This window comes from Oncorhynchus tshawytscha, linkage group LG13 (genome assembly GCF_018296145.1).
Source record: "Oncorhynchus tshawytscha isolate Ot180627B linkage group LG13, Otsh_v2.0, whole genome shotgun sequence".
Lineage (NCBI taxonomy): Eukaryota > Metazoa > Chordata > Actinopteri > Salmoniformes > Salmonidae > Oncorhynchus > Oncorhynchus tshawytscha.
Window position 1 is genome coordinate 45,177,931 of NC_056441.1, and position 23,927 is coordinate 45,201,857.

Below are 23,927 nucleotides of genomic sequence, written 5' to 3' on the forward strand. Positions count from 1 at the left end.
CTATGTAGATATTCCATTAAAAATCAGCCGGTTCCAGCTACAATAGTCATTTACAACATTAACAATGTCTACACTCTATTTCTGATCAATTTGATGTTATTTTAATGCACCAAAAAATTCTAATGGACCCGAAACTTTTGAACGGTGGTGTGTATAGATAATATGGACAGTGTAAGAATAGCAAAGGCGTGACAAGCAGTAATTATATAGGATGAGCCTGGACTATAATACAGTATTTAATATATTCCTATAATCCACAGTGGGTAAAACAGTATGTAAACCTAATTAAATTGACCAGTGTTCAATGACTATATACGTAGGGCAGCAGTCTCTAAGGTACAGGGTAGCGTACTGGGTGGTAGCCGGCTGTTAACAGTGACTAAGTTCAGGGCAGGGTCATTTTTTACTAATTTGTTCAAAACTGTTCAGGTATTGTCTTTCTCTCTGTTTGAGACATATTCACTGCAGTGCTAACTAGCTGTAGATAATTATTTCAGCACTAGATTCCTTCTCTGATCCCTTGATTGGATGGACAACATGCCTGTTCATGCTGCAAGAGCTCTGATATGTTGGAGGGCGTCCTACAGAACTTGTCAAAATTACTGTGTACGTCTATGGAAGGAGGTGAGAACCATGAGCCTCCTAGGTTTTGTATTGTGAAGTCAATGTACCCAGAGGAGGGTGGAAAATAGCTGTCTTCTGGCTAGACCATGGTGCTACCCTAGAGGGTGCTGTTGAGGCTACTGTAGATCTTCATTACAAAACAGTGTGCTTTAATCATTTATTTGGTGACATTAATATATTTTGTATAATTTTATCTAGAAGGATAACTTTTCAAATGTTTCACTATTTTTATTTTTAGGAAATTCACTGAGTTGGATGGTCCTCCCCTTCCTCCTCTGAAGAACCTCCACAGACACACACACACCATGTATCCTCCTCCCTATCTTTATTATGCTACTTGTTTCTCATCCATACATGGAATCTTACTTATTAACCCTGACTTATAAGTATCAATTGCAGAGTGCCCGAAAGTGTTAAACAGACACTGTGGCAGAGGGTCTGTGAAAAGAGTGTCTGTGAAAAGAGACTATGGGGTTATTTCCTCAGGTATCCAAGGTGAGCAGGGGACTCCGGGATCCAAAGGCTCCCAAGGCCCTCCAGGTCCCTAATTTGCCGGGCCAGTACAGGACGGCTTCCGATTCACCCTTCACAACCAGAAGCAGAACGTGCCACAGTGCCCAGGGGGCAGCAACCTCATCTACTCTGGATACTCCCTCCTGTTCATCAATGGCAACAACAGAGGCCATGGCCAGAATCTGGGTATGAGGATACACACACATGTGCATGCGCATCCATCCATGGATGCACATATAAATACATATACATAGGCATGCATACATTTATACACACACAACCACACACACACACACACACACACACACGCACACACACAGATATTCATGCATATACCGTATATAACCCAAAGACATGCACACACAGTCTCCGAAGACGAACCCAATCCCTGCTATTCTATTCGATAACATAACAACGGTTCCGGCTCCTTGATATACTGCTTTCTGCGCAATAGAAATACATTGATTATATTTCTCTGGTTTGCCCGCTGTCCAGGTACACTGGGGAACTGTCAGCCTCGTTTCTGTCAGCCTTTCTCTACTATGCCCTTCTTATTCTGCAACACAGACAGCACGAGCCGCTAAGCCTCCCGCAAAGACTACTCCTACCAGCTGTCCACGGATGAAGCCATGCATCGCTTGGTATGGCCCCCACTCTGGTGACTCACTGGAGAGATATGTCAGCAGGTTCTGCTCTAGTATACACTGGTTTGAACAGATTGTCCTAGACATAACACAGGAAGGAACTCCAATGTCACTCCATAAGTAAATATGGGTCTGCCCTGATAGCCGGGAATCCCCATTCTGCTGGGTAAAATGCCCAATTTAATTGAATTACAGTTGCAAAATTCCAGTAACTTTGCCAAAATCCAGAAATCCCGTTTGGAATATTCCTGTAATCAGAAAGGAATTAGCAGGACATCTGGAATCCTCCAACCAAGATTTTTGGAAAACCTGGGAATTTTGAGAAAGTTACTCTAGCTAGCTTGAATTTTGCAACCCTAAATTGAAATGAATAAATGGAAAATTATGCTGGCATGTTTCCTTGTCTGCCCAAGCATGCTCTTCAGAGTCAATGTGATGTATGTTTATGTCAGCGTCAGTGGTATATAGGTGAGGACGGATTCAAGCGCAGGAAACAGAACTGAGTAAAAATAATGTACTTCACTCAGGAAAAAATAAACAGTACAAAATAGGGAAATACAGTACGTAGGGAAATACAAACCCTAACACACAAGACTAACACATAACAGGAACAATCACGCACAACACATAATGGGAACCAGAGGGTTAAATAAGGAAATAATAATAATAACTAAATGGGAACCAGGTGTGTACACTCAAGACATAACAAATGGAAAACAGAAACATGGATTGGTGGCAACTAGAAAGCCGGTGACGACGAGCGCCGAACACCGCCCGAACAAGGAGAGGCACCAACTTCGGCAGAAGCCGTGACAGTTTTTTTTTTTAACCGCCAAATTATATCAAAAAATCATACCGCATTTGCGCTATATGGGCTGGCTTTGTCTTTGTGCTGGCTACTCTTTTGTCATGGTAGGAACTACAGTCTGAGAAAGAGGAACTGTCACGGGTGTTGTTGGAAGTAGACCAAAGTGCCGCGTGGTGAGCGTACATTTTCTTTATTTTTAAAATGTCGCCAACAAAACAACAAACGAAAGAAACAACCATGAAGCTTACAGGGCTAAGCTTACAGGGCCTCTGGTGCGGGATGTAGACCCCGCTCCACCTCTGGCTCAAACCGCTTTGGTGGTGCCTCTGGTGTGGGGACCCTCGCCGCCGACCCCGGACTGCTACCCTCGCCGCCGACCCTGGACTTGGGACCCTCGTTGTGGGCCCCGGACTGGGGACCCTCTTTGCGGGCCCCGGACTGGGCACCCTCATTGCGGGCCCCGGAATGGGCGCCCTCGTTGCGGGCCCTGGACTGGGCACCCTCGTTGCCGGCCCCAGACTGGGCACCCTCGTTGCGGGCCCCGGACTGGGCACCCTCGCTGGGGGCTCCGGACTGAAAGACGTCGCTGGAGGCTCCGCACTGAAAGACGGCACAGGACTCACCAGCCTAGGGAAACACACAGGAGGCCTGGTCCTTGAAGCATGCACAGGACTAACCGGGCTGGAGAGACACACGGGAGGCCTGGTGCATGGGGCGGGAATCGGATACACTGGGCCGTGAAGGTGCCCTGGGGTCTCGAGCACAGAGCTGGAACAACCCATTTTGGCTGGATGCCCACTTCCACCCGGCAAATGCGGGACCCTGGCACAGAGCACACCGGACTGTGAATGCTCACTCGAGACACCGTGCGCTTCACCCCATAACACGGTGCCTGACCAGTCACATGCTCCTCAAAGCGACTGTCTTGCTCCAAACTCCAACCTCTCCAAACTCTTTCATCCCTCACGACTGCCAACCACTTCTCGCTCAAACGGTCCAAGAATTCCTCCTCGGTCTCGGACTCACCCCTCAGCACCGACGCCCACGTAATCTGCCCCCCCCCCAAAAAAATATATATTTTGGGGCTGCCTCTCAGGTTTCCGTCGTGTCCTCTCCTCCTGACCACGCTGCATGGTCCTTTGGTGGTGGGTAGTTCTGTCACGGGTGTCGTTGGAAGTAGACCAAAGTGCAGCATGGTGAGCGTACATTTTCTTTATTTTTGAAATGTCGCCAACAAACGAATGACACAACCGTGAAACTTACAGGGCTAAGTGCCACAAACGATATTAACTACCCACACTGAAAGGAGGGAGAAAGGGCTACCTAAGTATGATTGCCAATCAGAGACAACGATAGACAGCTGTCCCTGATTGAGAACCATACCCGGCCAAAACATAGAAATAAAGAAACCTTAAAAACAAAAAATAGAATGCCCACCCCACATCACACCCTGACCTAACCAAATAGAGAAATATAATGTCTCTCTAAGGTCAGGGCCTGAGGGTTGCTGCCATCAGTGTCCTAGATGCCATCACCTGCGGTTGTACCTGTGAGCAAGACACTTAACCCCTAAACTGCCCAACGGGCACTGCACTAGTAGCTGCCTTGATTCAATCTGGATTCAATCCGTAGTCCTGAAGTTTGACGTTACAGCATGATTCAAATTTAAAGGCAATGTCTCCGCTCTAGTGGAGTCTGTATTCACAGTAAATGCTGCATATGTCGGTGCTCAATTGGAAATTACATTTAAATGTTGATTGCCCAATCAATTTGTAACGCTTCAGATATACATGTGTGTGTGTATATCAGAGGGGTTGGGCACAGCAGAAGACCAATTTCCATTTTGTGCAATCAATCTGTAAGGCCTCCTGCAGGGGGCTGGGATAAAATATATATATAGGACAAAACACATATCACAAAAAGAGAGACACCACAACACTACATTGAGACTGAAGACAACAACACATCATGGTAGCAGCACAAAACATGATACAAACATTATTGGGCACAGACAACAGCATAAAGGACAAGAAGGTGGAGACAACAATTATTTTGATACCTTCCCTTTTTTCATATTTTGTTACGTTACAACCATATTCTAAAATTGATTAAATTATTTTTTTCCTTATCAATCTACACACAATACCCCATAATGACAATGCAAAATCAGGGTTTTGATTTTTTTTGCTAATTTATAAAATGTCAAAAACAGAAATACCTTATTTACACAAGTATTCAGACCCTTTGCTATTTTGCATTGGTATTTTATTAGAGATCACCATTAGCTGCTGCCAAGGCACCAGCTACTCTTCCTGAGTTCCAAACCCATTAAGACACTTACATTAAACATAAAACAGTACATTATATAACACTGTCACACAACCACATATCCACAACACAAAATGTATGACACCACCATACAACAATATTACAATGTACATGTGTGTTAAGTGCATGTGCTAGCGCCCCTGTGTGTATTCATGACAGTCTATAATCCAGGGTTATTCCAAGCAGTTCAGTCACCTCAACTTGCTACATTTCCATGTTATTCATTACAATATTTGTTTGAGGTTTATGGTTTAGTGAATGATTTGTCCCAAATACATTGCTTTTAGTTTTTGAAATATTTAGGACTAACGTATTCCTTGCCATCCATTCTGAAACAAACTGCAGCTCTTTGTTAAGTGTTGCAGTCATTTCACTCGCTGTAGTAGCTGACGTGTATAGTGTTGTGTCATCCGCATACATAGACACACTCGCTTTACTCAAGCCAGTGGTATGTTGTTAGTGAAGATTGAAAACATTAAGGCGCCTAGACACCTGCCCTGGAGAATTCCTGATTCTACCTGGATTATATTGGAGAGATTGCTATTAAAGAACACCCTCTGTGTTCTGTTAGACATAACTCTTATCAAAAAATATTAGCAGGGGGTGTAAAGTCCTAACACATTTGTTTTTCCAGCAGCAGACTATGATCGATAATGTGAAAAGCTGCATTGAAGTCTAACAAAACAGCCCCCACAATATTTTTGATAATCAATTTCTCTCCGCTGATCATCAGTCATTTGTATAACTGCTATGCTTGTTGAATGTCCTTTCCTATAAGATTGCGGAAAGTATGTTGTCAATTAGTTTCCTGTAAAACAGTGCTTTGCCATTATGGGTATTGTGTGTAGATTGAGGATGAAAAAAAACCCACAATTTAAATCAATTTTAGAATAAGGCTGTGAACGTAACAGAATGTGTAAAAAGTCAAAGGGTCTGAATACTTTCTGAATGCACCATATGTCCACAATGATTTTCAGAGTCTTGGTTTGCTGGTAATAGAACTCTGGTAGTGCTAAAGATGACATTCTGTGCTATATCATATGATATCATGTTATATATGTAAAGTGTGTTCACAGCAAACAGGGGCTGGAGCGGAGGGCTCTGGTCAGCTGCTGGCCTCTTCGTGGTCCTGCCTAGAAGAGGTCCGGAAGATTCCCTTCATTGAGTGCCATAGGCGAGGGACTTGCAACTACTACACTGACTCATACAGCTACTGGCTGGCCTTGTTGGACCCTGAAAACATGTTCAGGTAAAACCAGCATATCGTGAATATTGTCTTCTTCATATAGTAATTCATTATACAGTACACATTTACCCGGTGTTTTCACATTATCCGGCACTCTATTGATGAACTAGTGAGTGCTGTAATATTCATTTGAAAACCATGTCTCAGTTAGTTCCATAATTATATAAAGGAACTTTGTGCCTACAGCTGCAACATCGCAGTAGAGTATTCATCAATGCATTGCTGTAATGTGGTCTGACATATGCTCACACTTCTTCTGCTAACGCAGTAAACCCAGGCCTCAGACAGTGAAAGGAGACTAGCAGGGGAGTATAGTCAGTCACTGGCAGGTCTGTATGAAGCAGTGGCAGTGACCCTAAGAGCTAGAACTGATAGGGAATAAACTGGAGATGCACCTCCCATTATCAGCCACTGTAGGGCAACAGAGAGACTGATTAATTCAATAAAGACAGTGTTTCAATCATTGTGCTTCCTGGGATACCAAAGGATGTCTCAATTCTTACATGCGCTGTTCCTGTTTTCCATGTTTCATCCCCTCCAGTCCTCTCCTCGGCTCACGCTGATGTTTTCAGCAAGGGATAGACAGAAGGAGAGTGCACAAGGAAGCAAGGAAAGACTATTGAGACGCAACCTGTTAGTGGCATCTGCTCAATCTGACGTTTTGTTCTCAGTTTTACTGGTTTTTTTGTTTGTATTTTGTTTTTATTACTAAATGACTGTTTTATGACTGACTGTTTTATGGCAGATGGTCAGTGTGATCCAGGACTAGATTCAATCAGTTCAGCATTAAGCCGCGATAACCGACAGCTGCAGAGCATAATCATGCGTTGGAGCCGATGGCGCTATTGAATAAATACATTTTTAATATATGTCAAACAGTTAATATGTTGACACATTTGCTAGAAAATCAGAGGTCTTAGGTTTGAGCCTTGGTTTAGGACGAATCAGGAGGAAGGGGTTCTCGCTAAGTAAGTGCCGTGACCCTGATGAGCAGTTGGGTTCAGGTCATCATCCGGAATCACTTGCTTTGAAGCAAGTTGAGAAGGGGTGAGTGTAACAGAGTTAATAGCATACCATAAGCTCACTCCATAGCTAGCGTGAAATGTATCCGAAGGAGCAATTTAATTCGATATTTTTCAGTAGCTCAAAAAAAAATGGTTGGTATGTCAAGGAAGGCGGTCACGTGTGTTAGCAAGGCAGAGGTCCTAGGTTCGAGCATCAGTGTGAGCCTGAATCAGGAGGAAGTGGTTCTCCCTTGCAGGCAGGCTGACCTCTGTAACATAGGCTATATATAAATAATGACACTCAAAAATTACGAAATAAAATAATAAGGATTTATATCAGCCTAATCGAGGTCTAGATTCTCACATACCGTGTTTGAACTTGTATCACTGCATGGGATTTCTACTAATGTGACTTGGTGTATATAGCCAGGAGCAGCTTGTGGATTTTACATCTCCAATGCAGTTACACCTCCGACACCGCCCTAAACAAAATAAATGATATGCTATGTAGTTGTGGGTTAACGCTGAACTGATTGAATCTAGGACTCAGTCTTTTTGATACATTTGAATGGAAAGTTAACTGCCTGACAAAGTGCCTGACTGCCTGAGGACTCTTGTTGGATGCTATGTAATAAGGAGAGGGAGGAATGCTCTTCACACTGAAAAAGAAACTGTCCGACTCAAAAGTCTTCAATAATACAAAATGTTTTGTGCAAAAGTTTTTTTTAAATGCACACACAACAAAACTGGTGATCTAAAATAATGCAAAATCCATGGTGCAAAAGTTAAACATGCTTTTAAAAAGAGTGATCATGTTTTGCACCTTTCACTCTCACATTTTGTCAAATAAAAATAGGAATTACCCACTGAATCCAGAGATGTTTTGCAGTCTGCATGGCCTCTCCTTCTCCTTACTGCTACTGCTGCTCTATTACTTACAGCATGCTGAATGGACTCATTTAGCCTGGTCAGAAACACATTTTTTCTCATTACTGGATGCACATTTGAATGAAAAGTTCAGATTGAATTCCACCACTTTTAAACCTCATATTCATTATCTCCAGCACCATCCCAGTCTACATACTGTATGTGCAAATGGTCTGTAGTCAAAAAGATAAGAAGAAACACATGATGTCATCAACATTAAAACTGAAAATGGTGCTGGAGATAAAGAATACAAGTTTAAAAAGTGGTGGAATTCCACTTTAACTGCCTGTCTAGTTACCTGATGGCCTGTCTGTTTGTTGGATGTTATGTTGTCTATTGTGTGCTAAGAATATGATAGCAATCTGGTAGAAGATTGGTACCTTATTGGGAGTACATCAGTTACAGATCAGCTGTTAACGCCAGACAGCTGAACTAGGATCAGTTTTGTTATCAGCAATTGAGTTTGGAGGGAAAAGCGTGAACATTTCACTTAAAGCCAGCGAGTGTAATGAATTATGATGCATTCCAATCCAAAATCAAATCTAGAGTCGGCTTTCTATTTCGCAACAAAGCCTCCTTCACTCACGCCGCCAAACTTACCCTAGTAAAACTAACTATCCTACCGATCCTCGACTTCGGCGATGTCATCTACAAAATAGCTTCCAATACTCTACTCAACAAACTAGATGCAGTTTATCACAGTGCCATCCGTTTTGTTACTAAAGCACTTTATACCACCCACCAATGCGACCTGTATGCTCTAGTCGGCTGGCCCTCGCTACATATTCGTCGCCAGACCCAGGTTATCTACAAGTCCATGCTAGGTAAAGCATCGCCTTATCTCAGTTCACTGGTCACGATGGCAACACCCACCCGTAGCACGCGCTCTAGCAGGTGTATCTCACTGATCATCCCTGAAGCCAACACCTCATTTGGCCGCCTTTCCTTGCAGTTCTCTGCTGCCTGTGACTGGAACGAATTGCAAAAATTGCTGAAGTTGGAGACTTTTATTTCCCTCTCCAACTTTAAACATCTGCTATCTGAGCAGCTAACCGATTGCTGCAGCTGTACATAGTCCATCTGTAAATAGCCCACCCAATTTACCTACCTCATCCCCATACTGTTTTATTTATTTACTTTTCTGCTCTTTTGCACACCAATATCTCTACTTGCACATGATCATCTGATCATTTATCACTCCAGTGTTAATCTGCTAAATTGTAATTAATCGCCTACCTCCTCATGCCTTTTGCACACAATGTATATAGACTCTTTTTTTCTACTGTGTTATTGACTTGATTATTGTTTACTCCATGTGTAACTCTGTGTTGTTGTCTGTTCACACTGCTATGCTTTATCTTGGCCAGGTCGCAGTTGTAAATGAGAACTTGTTCTCAACTAGCCTACCTGGTTAAACAAAGGTGAAAAAATAAATAATAAATAAATAAATAATGCACTGCCTTTAAAATGTATGATACCCTTACAATATCTTTGTAGCATCTCAGAGTGCTCCTGAGTTTTAACAGATGTATGTGTATAAAAGATTGAGAGCCAATACATGCTTATAACAGGTCACAATGCATTATACCGACATAAGTAAAAGTGTTACCAAAAAATTATTTAGCAAAGAAACATGTCGCTCATATCACTAAATGTATTTTCATTAGAATGTCTTAGTAACTTTATCTTAGATTTGTAAACACTGTAGTTGGTTGAATACTGCTGTATACCCACAATGGACATAAATCAATTATGTTGTAATAATCACCTTGTCAGGGAGATATTGAATAATATGATTAAGAATTTGTTAACATGCTCTCAACTTGGCCCTTTAAATAGATTGAGCTTTAGTGTAGTATTTATATGGAGAGATATAGTTATCATAATTTCACTGTCCATTGGCGTGTTGCATAAACTTCCATTTGGACCCTTTCTATGTATTCTTTCCAATGGAACCATACCCACTGTATTAATCACATTTAATACCAAAGTGAGTAGGCTGTGCATTTCCCATTTATCTGTACAATAATATCACCTTGATTTCCATATTGCTTTCCAATGTTGTGCCTTGCCTGCACCCTTTTTAACTGACCTCCTTGCTTTTCAAACAAAATATTGTACTATACTTCTTGAGAAATACCTCAAAAAGTGTTGTCTGTATGGACACTGTTGCACATAACTCTTGTATAACCGATGCACTTATTTAACATTGTGTTTCGATGCTCATTTCTGTGTGAATTACTTCACTCCCTAATGGTAATGTAATTCATGTGCAAATTGTATTGTATAGCTTGAGTTCGTTTAGAGATGTATTTTAAAAAAGAGACTGTTGTCAGCCTTAAGTTGAATAATTTTCTGTTCCAGGAAGTGCTAAATTAACTTAAAGGTAAAGCAATTACTTAACTTTCTGCCATACTACTGTGTATATCATCTACTGTATCATCTTAATTTGTCAGCCACAAGCATAGGGTTTTGGTAAATTAAACTGCCTTGTATAACTGCCCATAGAAATGAACTCAAAGGCCGCTCTTGTTATTTTGTATTGCAAGCAGCAGCCACATGTATAAATATGTATGTATAAATAAGGGTCTGAAGCATTGTATGCCCAACATTTCCCCTCCATAGTTGTAATGAACTGAAACAGTTCAGAATGGAATATGTCTGTGTTTGTCACACTTGTCTGTGTGTTTGTGTGCGTATGTGGGTACTTGCGTGCGTGCGTGTGTGTATGTGTGTGTGTGTGTGTGTGTGTATGGGTGTGCTTCCGTGTGTGTGTGCGTATGGGGGTGCTTCCGTGTGTGTGTGTGTGTGTGTGTGTGTGTGTGTGTGTGTGTGTGTGTGTGTGTGTGTGTGTGTGTGTGTGTGTGTGTGGGGTGCTTGCGTGCGTGTGTGTATGGGGGTGCTTGCGTGCGTGTGTGTGCGTGCATGTGCGTCCGATGCACATTTTCTGTGCCATTGAAATGCTGCAACCACTAAATGTAATTTACATGTCCTTTTAACAACCCTGAAGCTCTGCTATACCATTAATCATACAGTTGTACAGGTCACCTGTCATTTCCAAGCTCAATAGTGTTGTAACACAGTTAGAGACATGTAGGGAGGCGTGACAATATTTAATTTTAATAAATGAGTGTTCACTTTTTGCTGCTATTTTAAATTGTAGACTTCCAAACATTTTTTATGAAGACGTGTCCTATTGTGTTTTTATCCTGATCAAAATTGCTTTCATGTCGTCCACCAGCCATTGAGCCTGGGGATGAAGGTTAAACTTGCATTGACAATGTCTGGCAAAGCTTATTGTAGTTTATGTCTGCAATCCATGGCCACAGGGGAGCAGTGAAGAGCTACAGTAAAATGTAGCACAGTAGCAATAGCTACAGTATGATGCAGACTTCTGTGCAAGTAAGAAGACATTTCAGCATAAACAGAAATAACCTACTAATTAGATTGTGTGAAATCTATAATTTGATTTTATTCCAAGACATTCAATGTAATGCTGTCTGAGGGATATCAGACAGATAGCACTCAGTCTATTATTCCTTTCAGAATAGGCCTTTTCAAATCACACTTCAACAAATACATATCCACAATACAGTATGCAAGTGAACAGTATAGTTTATACAATTTTAACCTCGTAATTCATGGAAACTGTGTTAACCATGGCAAACAAAATTATATTTTTCATATTTTATATAAACAAAGGCTAACCTGTTGATCCCACTGTAGCAATCAATGGCAAGGAATCTTTTGTTCGGCAGTATTCCGTGATGTCATCACTTAAGTTTAATATTTTACATTTAAGCGATGACTCTTGCTTCCTGTTTTTAAAGGCTTTTATGAAGCAGACATTTTCTGTTTGTATTTGATTTAGATCAGCGCTGTCTGCTAAATCCATATTGGCTAATTGTTTTATTGTCGTGCCTCCATCTAAAATCAATAAGTCTCAGAGGAGCTGCATTGTGACTAAATGGCTGAACAAAGAGATTAAGAAAAAGCGTACAGTGTTTCTAAGTGGTTTATGACACTGTATTCCATCATCGCCAGGCAGCCGGTGGGGAAAGAGGTTGGTGGTCCACCCCCCCCACATCCCTGACAGGCCACCTGTCACTCAACCCAGGAAGCAGAGTGACGAGCTGAGAGGGCGAGCTCTTTATAAGAGCCCCACAGAACCCTCATCAACAGAACCAGGCCTGCTCCATATCAACTGATCTAGATCCAGCACACTCCGGTCCAGCTTAGTTCAGCTAGTTTCACCGTGTCTCGTCCCTGCAAACCCAACCCAGCTCTGTTGGACATGAAGTTCTCCCAAATCCACTGTGCACTGGCCCTGCTGGGTCTGGCCCTGGCCATTTGCAGCCAAGGAGCCGCCTCGCAGCCAGACCTGGACCTCCGCAGCCGCCGACTCCTTCAGAGGGCCCGTGCCGCTAGCATTGCCACACAGGTAAGCAGCATTTGACACTGGCACACACCACAGGCAGCTGGTGACACCTTAATTGGGTAGAACAGGCTCATAGCAATGTCTGCAATGGCATTACTCCATTCCAGCCATTATTATGAGCTGTCCTCCCCTCAGCTGCCTCCTATGGCATACACATACCAAATGAAAGGGTGGTTAAGAAGAAGGAAGAGGTCCATAGGGCAGTTAAATTATTGCTCTCATAATATTACACTATTCAATTACAATTCTACGAGTACCTCTATGCTGCACACAGGTGAGAAGCCAATGACATGGTCACACAGATAGCATGCACTGTTCGTGTCATGACACGAGAACATGAATACAGTAGAGTACATCTCTCACAATGATTCCGGAACACCACTATTGACACTATGAGAACATAATGTGTCGTTAGTAAAACAGGTACAGCATAGTCCACACTGTGACTCACATACAGCACAGTGCCCTTCGCTTCAGTGAAACAGACTTACACACCAAACCACAATGGAATTCAGTTAAACAGTCTGTGGTCAGATTATCACATACTCACACACATACGATACACATACTAGGGCATAGACTCACTACAGCTGACAGGTCTCGTGTACCTATTTAATTAGGCAACATTAGTAACAGCAGTGACTACTGCAGGTCAATTCTAATCTGGACTTCGAAGCCAGTTCCACTGTTGATTTTCATTGTTCCCCTCTAATCAAAGTGTGATTTAGACCTGGGACACCAGGTGGATGCAATTAATTATCAGGTTGAAGACCAGCAGTATTCCGGACCTCCAAACTCAGATTTGATTACTCCTGGACTAAAATGAATATTTTCAGTTGTCAAGCCAAAACATGCAACTGGGCCTGATATTTGTATACAGTATCAGAGCTGTTTTAGTCATATACTGTTATTGTATACAGTAATCCCATCCCATAAGTGTTTTCTCTATTTTTTTAGTTGAATATATGATTTGGAACATTTTGGTTACGGTCATTGTTGGTGGACATAGTCAACACAGACAGTCACTCTCGAGTAAGGACCCACTTTGCATAAACTGGTTGAATCAACGTTGTTTCAACGTAATTTGTCAACGTCTTGTGATGTGGACTCTGTATGGAAAATACATTGGATTGGAGAAAAGTCAACATAAACTGTTGTTTTGAGGGTGACATTTCAACCACATGATTATGTCATAATGGTAACCAAATTTCAACATAGACAATCCTTGAATAAAATATGTTGAATTTGTACCTTTAAAACAATGTAATATCTTCAATGTTATATCCACTATCAGAAGGGAAAAAACAATAGGCTGGGCAACACATCCTACTGGAGAATTGATTTATCTACAGCTACATTTTGGTCTCCCATTCAAGGGTTTTAACCAAGCCCAGTCCTGCATAGCCATGATATTTGTCACATTATTACCAATATGCTATCATGAGAGGGATTCTTGAGAGATCTCCAAAGAAAAACGAAATAGATTCACTGTTGCTACCAAAGTCATCCGAAAGATAGTTTTAATAGAGCAAATGAAATGTGACCGTACTTTATCACTCATATATCATCAAGGACGCTATTTAGGCCTATATTTGCAAAGTCATCAACAGCTATTGTTAAATTCAACCTAGAATTCAACTTAATATAGACGGGTAATATAGACTAATATGGGCCTACGGTTTTAAGCTCTGGTTGATTTCAAATGTAATAATATTTAGTGATAATGAATTGTGTTTTGTTGTCAGTGCAACCAAATATCAACATTAGAGGGAGATGAATCTTCTGCTTGGATAGTTCAATATGTGCCATGCATATCAACATTAAAGAATAGGAGTAAATCAAATCAAACTTGATTTAAAGTGCATTATAGTTTGATTTGATTTAGTCATATTCTTTAACTTTTTGGTCGAGATGGAGACGTGAATCTAACGTATCAATTATTAATTTGTAGAAAGCTAGAAAGAAAGCAGTGGCATAGATGGAACTATCAAAGCAGAATATAAACTCCTTCAAATGTTGATATTTGGTTGGGTTGACAACCAAACATTTGAAAATATATATATATATTTAACTAGGCAAGTTGGTTTAAGAACAAATTTCCCAATTTACAATGATGGCCTACCAGGGAACAGTGGGTTAACTGCCTTGTTCAGGGGCAGAACGACAGATTTCTTCCTTGTCAGCTCAGGGTTTCGATCCAGCAATCTTTCGGTTACTGGCCCACACTCTAACCACTAGGCTACCTGCTGCCCCATAACATAACTCAATATCACTTTTGAAATACAGTAAATAGCCTCTTAACTTGTTGACAATTTAACAAATGATATGTTGGATTCACGTCTCCAATTTAAAGAATGTGATTAAGCCAGTGGCTCAGATCTCCTTTAAATTGTATTTTGTTGCATTGTCAACAGAACACAATTCAGTATTACTTTTGTAATGCAGTGGATAGCCTAAAGCTAAGGTTATTTTACAAACTAATGTGACATTTAACCTTAAAATGAGCAACACATCCATGGCCACATTTGGAGGTTACTGCAGCTATAAATTTCTATGTAATCATATAAAGCATGCATGTTCAAGATAGCATGCATATGTCTTCGCAGTTCTGTGGAGATTTGGCTGTAAGAAGTGCCGTAATAATCTGCGCAGAATCTCAAACGGCATTTATCACTTACTTGCACCATGTAATTTTAATGTAATCTCAACTGCAATCCAGGAAATTTGGTTCTGCTATTAGATGAAGCAGTGATAACACATTAATCTGATATATAAATGAACAACATTTCTGACATTCTATTACCATTTTAACTATGCTGTGCTTTTAAATGGTTGAAAACACGGGGATTTAGGTGACAACTAAACCAAAAACCAGACATTGTTTTTCCATTGGAATTTGGTTGTGCTTTTAGATGGTTGAAAATTGTAAATTCAACAAATGTTTATTATTTTTGAGTGGGTGATTATAGCTTTTAATGTAATCCTTTACATTTAAGGGATTACAAAAAAAACGGTAACAAAAATACCGGTAACTGTAATCCGTTAAATTACCAGCAGAAATATTGTAATCAGATTACAGATACTTTTAGAAAAACTAGATGATTACTTCGAGGATTACTTTTAAATTCAGAAAGGATGTTTGCTAAAAAAAATTGGGACACTTCTCTGTTTTCTTAATGACCTTTAAATCAGCATTGGAAAAAGGTGCAAGTTTAAGTTTGTTCCACAAGACAGAGACCATTATGATGACACACCAAATGTGTTTGATGGATCGCAGGAAAAGAGCAGGCATATGCATTTGTAGGCTATAGTCCAAGCTAAGTCTTCCAATGGTGCGACTGCTGTCTTCAGCCAAAGATTATCCAACTTGAATAAACGCTTATTATATATATATATATATATATATATATATATATATATATATATATATATATATATATATATATATATATATATATATATATATACATTGATTCTTGAAGAATATAACTTATAAATGCCTCATGAGCTTAATTCAACCCAAAATATAAGCTTGTTTTTCTCCAATGTTTTTAAACATTGTAAATGTAAACAAACACTGTGTAGCCTCATAACTTGGTTAAAACAATCATTTTGATATCATGGATGGTCAGTCCTTGCATCCATAGCTCTGTCTTTTAATCTGAAAGTGGTTACATTTCAACAGGCCCATCCCTCAGCTTTTTACCAAAACAGACGTTTTGACCATTTTTCTATTGTTACATCTGTGGATTTGCCCTTTAAACAGCTGCATGTTATCAATATATAAAAGTGTCACCAGCAAAAAGGTTAACAGTAGGCCTATAGCAAATGCAACATATGGCATTCATTTTTCACATGTAAATAGCACTTTTCAGTAGTGCTCAAAGCATGCCATTCCATGAGCGCAACTCAAACCAATGAGCCCAATCAGTCCTCCATGACAACAAAATCATAAACTAGAGTAGGACTGGATAATAATAAATCCTTAGTTTTGGGGTTATGCTCAGGTAAAACAAGGCAAAGTAACCTACCTGATTGTAATCTCATTGGTCCCCGTCTCAACCAAACATTACCCAATTATCCAAGTTGAAATGAAGTGGTTTGCCCAGTGGGGAGTTTGTGTATCTTATTTCATTCTGTGTCATATACACATCTTTCTGCCACAGATTCCGATGTGCATGGAGGAATCTGACTGTGAAATTTCAGTTGTTACATGTAATAGGGGTGTGAACTCCAATAGACACCGATATTTCTCAAGAAGGAGATTTCCATCATTCCCTCCTATGACCGACAATCACGTCGGTCTGAGTGACACTTTCTCATACAAATGACTCACTAGTTAGTCATGCACAGCTCACTCTGACAGTGCACCTCATCTGTAAAGTTTCTCATTTTACAAACCAAATGTTTTCTACCAAACATGAAAAAGTATTTGCATGCTGCTGTGTGTTTTTGTACAGCTCTCAATTATCTGCTGATAGAAAACAAATATTCTCCTCCTATCTGATTTGGAGAGCATTTATGACCTCAGAGAGTCATGACACCCGTTTAACTTCCCATCCGAAAAACGGCACCCTACACAGGGCAGTGTCACTGCCCTGAGGCATTGGGATATTTTTTAGACCAGAGGAAAGAGTGTCTCCTACTGGCCCTCCAACACCACTTCCAGCAGCATCTGATCTCCCATCCAGGGACTGACCATGACCAATCCTGCTTAGCTTATTCTCACTAATCATGGGACTGTATGACAACGGTCCAGTCGTCGAGAAACGTGTGCCAGGCTCCAGGTTTAACCCGCTACATGTGGTCTGAGTTCCATAATGGTTCAAATAGGCTACATCCCAAATTGTTGAACAACGTTAGCCTAATATGATCCACTAATGCCTCAGGAACAACTTACACGGATTTAACATAGGAAAGAAAGGTAAACGGAATGGAATGATGCAAAATATAAACTACAAATAAAAATAAACTAACACTAAAGTGACAGTCTTAAATGATGGTGGCTCCTGATAGTGGCTAATATTTTACATGATACAAATTGTAAAAAATAAATAAAAATTAAATACCCGGGCATGGGCTATAATTAAAACACTCTGAAGCACATACATAAACTCGGGAGTTTCAGCCCTGCAGAAGCCTCTGGTGTCCTAATTTCATCCATGCAAATTACGAGGGCACACAATTAAAATTCTGAATAACGGCATAGCTATTTATAGCCTATTTCACTGTTTTAAAGGGGCCTGTCATGCCAAATAATATCCCCCAGTCAGTGTCCCACTCTAAGTCACAATGGGATTCGATCAACTATTAGCATCCGTTGCTATATCAACGGTGTGATGACCTAACGATTAGAATTTTGGAGATCATTACAGCCTAAATTACGTTATTTTCATCATTGCTGTGCAAACAAGGCTGATTTCCGCAACAATTTGTTAACAAGTTGTTATGCTAATCAAATGAAAACATTAATTCTAACTACTTTTGGGTACCTTGTTAACACTACAACATGAAGTCCATGTCTTAAACATTGCTACGTTTCAGAAATGGCAAAGAAAACGTGTAATCTACTTGACACATTAAAGTTACTTACCTTACAGATCAGGAAGTCAGCTAATTTCATATCCATTCATATGCAAATCTGTTTGATTCATACACTGGCTTGTCTGACTGTCATGTTTTATTTTAACCTGCCCTTCCCTTATCTACACTGAAATAATATAATTTCAGTAGTCCTCTATTATCATTTATAAAATATATATCTCGCATAGCTCGTATATGTATCTGTTGTAGGTCATAGGATGCAACAATGAATAATGTGGAACAAATAAATACCATCAAAGGATACCTTACAACTTACCATAATTAACACATTGTGAAACAGTCGTGAAAACCATTCTGGCAATATTTAAGATTTTAATACATAAACTTTGATCTTTTTTGGTAAAGTTGTGTCATTCATTTATTTTCACAGATTTTTTTTGTGCACTCACATGGCAATCATAGACTAAAATACTGAATTCTAGTGTGTGGAATTCTGCCTGTCAACAGGCAGACAGTCTCAGAAGGGGACTTGAAATGTCCAGGCACTGCTGCTCTCTGCTGCTCTCATTCTACATAGTGTATGCAGTGCTAGTGTTTTTAGTTCATCTGTGTATCTCACATATTATGTGTCCAGTATGATAGAGCAAGATAACTTTTTTTTAGCAGATTTAATTTTTTAAATTACCTTTATTTAACGAGGTAGGCCAGTTGCGAACAAGTTCTCATTTACAACTGCCACCTGGCCAAGATAAAGCAAAGCAGTTTGAAAAAAACAACAACACAGAGTTACACATGGGATAAACAAACGTACAGTCAATAACACAATAGAAACATCTATATACAGTGTTTGCAAATGTAGTAAGATTAGGGAGATAAGGCAATACATAGGCTATAGTGGCGAAATAATGACAATTTAGCAGATAATGACAACAGTAGCTGTAGATGATGTAATGAAAAGTTGGAAGGTGGTTGGTAAGGACATCAGGTGGATCCACGTCTGGGTGTTGGGCAGATACCCAGACATTAACGGAAAAGGTTAGGAGACAGAGACGTAAAGAAGCAAACACACAGGTTACACTTTACTGTGAGACAATTTGATGGATTAGCGCAGTGTTATAAAATAAATGAACAACAGGCAATAATTTTTACCTGGTCAAAAACCACATCCTTCTCAGTCTGTGCCTGAAGGTAGTACTCGAAGGCGTTCTGATCTGGTTTGACTTCCACCACATCAGGTGGGGTTTCAGTGATCTGAAAGTACATTATACAAAAATAGCAATGGACAAACAACAACACTAAGTCAATCAAAAATTTGAAAGACTATACAGTATTTGCAATAATTGTATATACAATGTCTTCGATAGACAGACCCCCCTGTGTCTGTCTATCGAAGACACCTAGTTTACACCTGTCCATTTGATTGATCAGGTTTAACTTATAGCTAGACACCTCAATATGACAGACATATAACTGTAGGCTGCTGAGGGGAGGACGGCTCATAATATGGGCTGGAATGGAGTCAATTGAATGGTATCAACCACATAGAAACCACATGTTTGATAACATTCCATGTACTCCATTCCAGACATTATCATGAGCCATCCTCCCCTCAGCAGCCTCCACTGACCTAAATGTATAGCTAGCAACTAGCTATCATTAGATGGAAAATGGTTGTACATAGCTAAATTTGTCCAGTTATCTAATCTAACTGCTTAACGTTAACCTGAATTGTGAATTTCTCTGAATGTTGCGCCTCTTGTCGAGATCAGTGGTGTCTTCATAGTACTTCACCTGGTTGGAAAGATAAAATAAAATATCCTCGAGGGATGCCATTGAAGTGCAAGCTACATACAAACAGAAAGCTGCTATAACAGTTACAGTAGCTAGCTAACGTTAGCTAAATAAAACTGTCTGGCTAGCTGACTAGGCAGGCTGGGGTGTATAAGTACAGTAAGTTAGCTAGCAACGACAATCTATAAAAACAGCTTATATCATTTATTCCTATTTAACAATATGTACTTCAGACAAATTAATGGTAAAGAAAGGGTTCTCAGGTAGTCAGCAGGTTGTCATCATCAAAAACACCGTCCTTGGAGAGCAATTCTGAGGTAATAATTTTGCACGGACTGAGAGAGCGTTTATGTGGTGAAATAGAACTAGAACTGCCTGCAGCCTCCTATGAGGTAAAATAGAGCCAAACAACCAGCATAGCAACGGATGCTTTGGTTCATTAAGTGATCCGGTCAGAATGTTGCAAATTCTAGCAACAGCCCTAGCAACAGAAGCTAGAACTCATCGAATCCCATTGTGACGTAGGAGGGGGACACTATTTGGCATGACAGGCCACAATACATGATGATTTACTTTTTTCTTCCGTATGGCTGGTTTCACATAGGTCCCCTGGGATCATAAGGAACAATCATCTAAAACAATTGCTATGTGTATTTACAATCCCCTTCGCCAGACGGATTATTAATTTACCTTGCTCTTATCAATACCTCTTATCTATTTATAAATTATAGTGCATGGAGAATGCTGTTATTTCTATCGGAAAGTAAGTAGATGCTTTTTCCACTTGGAACCGGCAGGTTCGCTCTATCTTATCTGTAGACACACCTCCACCACACTTTCATTTCTTAGCTCTCCACTCCGAATGAATAGCAGGTGACTAGCATGCTATTCTCATGCTTAAATTTAAGGTCAGAATACTCCTAGAGAGAAAAGTGCATAAAAAATGTAATTAAGTTCCATATACGCGTGCTTAACTCAGGTTGGAATCGGGAACATAATGAGACATGGAAATTAACACTGCCTTAATGTGGTGGTGATCACATTTGTGTGTGTCTGTGTGTGTATGTGCGTGCACACACAGTCGCTTGTGTGTGAGTGTATGACGTGTAGGTTTCTGTTTGCTTTTGTTGATATGGGCTTCTGCTGGTGTGTATATGTATGTGTGTCTGTGTTTTTCCTGCATGTAGGAGTGGAGTAAGCGAGTGATGGAGGACATTCTATCCGAACTGTCCTTGCCTGAGGTGGAGGCCCAGAAAAGTGAGGGGTCCACGGCTGAGGCCAAAGAGGTCCTGGAGCGCTCAGTGGACAACCTTCCCCCCCGCGAGCGCAAAGCTGGCTGCAAGAACTTCTACTGGAAGGGCTTCACTTCTTGCTAAGGGAAGAAAAGCCTGACCACCTTATGACACGATGCTGCCAATCACATCCCACCGCCAACCTTCATCTGACTAATGTAGCCAATCAGCAGGTAGCTGTGCCTGCTGACGATTATGATTATGATGTACCTGTCTAATTTATGAAATAAAGAGAAATAAAGAGAAAATAATTTTATTTCAGTGTGTCAGTTATTTGATACAAAAATGTTTGTATAACCAAAGCAAAGACTCGGTTGACATACCCTTTATTAATTTATGCATAGATTACCCTTTATTAATTTATGCATAGATTACATCTTGTACTGGCTGATGTAACACTCAAATGCAATCACCCTCAAACACTCACACTGACACTAGGCTAGTGAGTGACCAATCCTCAAAAAGGGCTTCAGTTTCAGGGCTCCATGTTTTTTCACATCTTTAATGTCTCCCATTTATGAAATGGATAGTTGTGAAAAACAATTTTACTGCAAAAGTAGTAATATTTGTAGATATTGTGTCACACCCCGTAAACACAAAACATGCAGAATAATGCCTAACTGAAGGGGATTGGGCTACAAATTTGCTCTCATTCAGTGCTGTATGGTCATGCCTGACAAAAATACATACAGTTACACGTTTTTCGATGTTGTGGCTGTTGTAATCAACTCTAAAGAAAACACCCACTAAACCAGGGGTGTCAAACTAATTCCATGCCTAGTGTCTGCTGGATATTGGTTCCTCTTTTCAGTTAAGAACTAGACAACCAGGTGAGGGGAGGTCATTCCTAATCAGTGATCTTAATTCCTCAATCAAGTACAAGTACACATTAGGATATCTTAATGCATCTTGGAAATATATACCTGGAACACAGAGATGCAAAAGGTATCAACTATGAATATTTATGATGAATGTAAGCTTTACTTTTTAGTACCTGATTAATAGACACTTTCCAAGTAAAATTCGCTCTCATTCAGTGCTGTATGGTCCTGCTGACAAAAATGCATTCAGTTAAAAGTTATATATTTTTTAATGTTGTGGCTATTGTAATCTAATCAGCTGTAAGGAAAACAAGTGGCTTGAGACAGTGAAACTGCCATTTTATATGTTCCACCTCTTGCCGTTACGTTTAAGGGGCTCCCCTAGATTTCACTCCAAATCCATTATGGCGTCCAAAATCTATTACGGCTGCCATAATACCATTACATTGTTGTTTAATCACCTGTATATGTTTAAAATGAGAGACATCTTAAATATGTGTGTACTGTACTTATGTCTTGTACTCAAAACTATTTTTGTGGAACTCAACTATGTTGAGAATCCAATAGTCCTGCATAATTACACTCAAACACCATTGTCTGGATATAGAAAAGGTAGCAGAAGTATTCCAAGTCATGAGCTTCTGAGGATCAATGAGGAAACTCAGAGGCTTCAACGAAAGGAAAGAGAACCCTGGACACCCTCGCCTTTTCTGTACAGTGTGCCCCCACTGTGGTACAACTTGTGCCTCCAGGATTTGGCTCTTAAGTCCCTTCATTATTTAGAAGTAAGCTTTGATTCATTGCTAGTCAAATATGGCTGCCTGAATCCAACATGACCTTCCACTGGCTCACTGCATTTGTGATCATGTCCACCATCCCTGCTGACTGCACTGGAGTTGCTGTATATCAGTGGCGGTCTGTATTTTTGTATTGTTTATTACATTGTTTACACATCAAGAGACTTACATTACACATAAAACAAAATATAAAACAGTACATCGTATAACACAGCTACAGCAGTACATATCCACAGCACAAAATGCATGATACCGCCATACAACAATACCACAATGTATGTGTGTTTAGAATGCTTGTGCGTATGCGTGTCTGTCACTTCACAGTCCACGCTTTTCCATAAGGTGTACTTTTATTGTTTTTTAAAATCTAATTCTACTACTTGCATCAGTTACCCGATGTGGAATAGAGTTCCATGTAGTATTTGTATTTATTAGGGATCCCATATTAGCTGTTGCCAAGGAAGCAGCTACTCTTCCTGGAGTCCAAACACTTTAAGGCACTTAAGAACAAATTCTTATTATCAATGACAGCCTCTGTGCCTTGACAGAAAGCCTAACTAAATGTTTTAGACTGACATTTTACAATAGTAATGGGATTTAATGTTCCATAAGGTGTATTTTTATGTTTTTTAAATCTGATTCTACTGTTTGCATCAGTTACTTGATGTGGAATAGAGTTCCAAGTAGTCATGGCTCTATGTAGTACTGTGAGCCTCCCATAGTCTGTTCTGGACTTGGGGATTGTGAAGAGACCTCTGGTGGCATGTCTTGTGGGGTATGCATGGGTGTCTGAGCTGTGTGTTAGTAGTTTAAACAGACAGGTCGGTACGCTTCTTAAAAAAACAAGTAGTGATGAAATCAATCTTTCCTCCTTTTTGAGCAATGAGAGATTGACATACGTATCATTATTGTTAGCAATCCGTTCACATTTAAGGGCCAGCTGTGCTTCCCTGTTCTGAGCCAATTGTAAACTAGGGCCTGAATGACCTACATTGTTGATAGTGTTGTTAGGATGGCAGAGCAATGTCCAGTCTCTTGACAACAAGGTTGATGAAATCCGAGCAAGGGTAGCATTCCAGAGGGACATCAGAGACTGTAACGTTCTCTGCTTCACGGAAACATGGCTCACTGGAGAGACGCTATCCGAAGC

The 23,927-nt window shown here is 40.2% G+C and overlaps 2 protein-coding genes across 2 annotated transcripts in view; both read left to right on the forward strand.

Annotated features, from left to right (window-relative positions):
- The window catches only part of LOC112266045 (collagen alpha-5(IV) chain), a 45,949-nt gene extending 33,513 nt beyond the window's left edge, over positions 1 to 12,436 (forward strand). The window contains exons 6-8 of the mRNA XM_024443537.2: positions 1,111 to 1,323; positions 5,994 to 6,166; positions 12,143 to 12,436. Coding sequence (XP_024299305.1) covers positions 1,111 to 1,323; positions 5,994 to 6,166; positions 12,143 to 12,302 — 546 coding nt within the window. The 3' untranslated portion in view covers positions 12,303 to 12,436. The remainder of the gene's footprint in view (positions 1 to 1,110; positions 1,324 to 5,993; positions 6,167 to 12,142) is intronic.
- Positions 12,389 to 21,243, forward strand: sst1.2 (somatostatin 1, tandem duplicate 2). The gene is made up of 2 exons (XM_024441959.2): positions 12,389 to 12,535; positions 21,055 to 21,243. Exons 1-2 carry the CDS (start codon positions 12,389 to 12,391, stop codon positions 21,241 to 21,243), a joined length of 336 nt encoding a protein of 111 aa, XP_024297727.1.
- Positions 21,244 to 23,927: the final 2,684 nt, after the last annotated feature.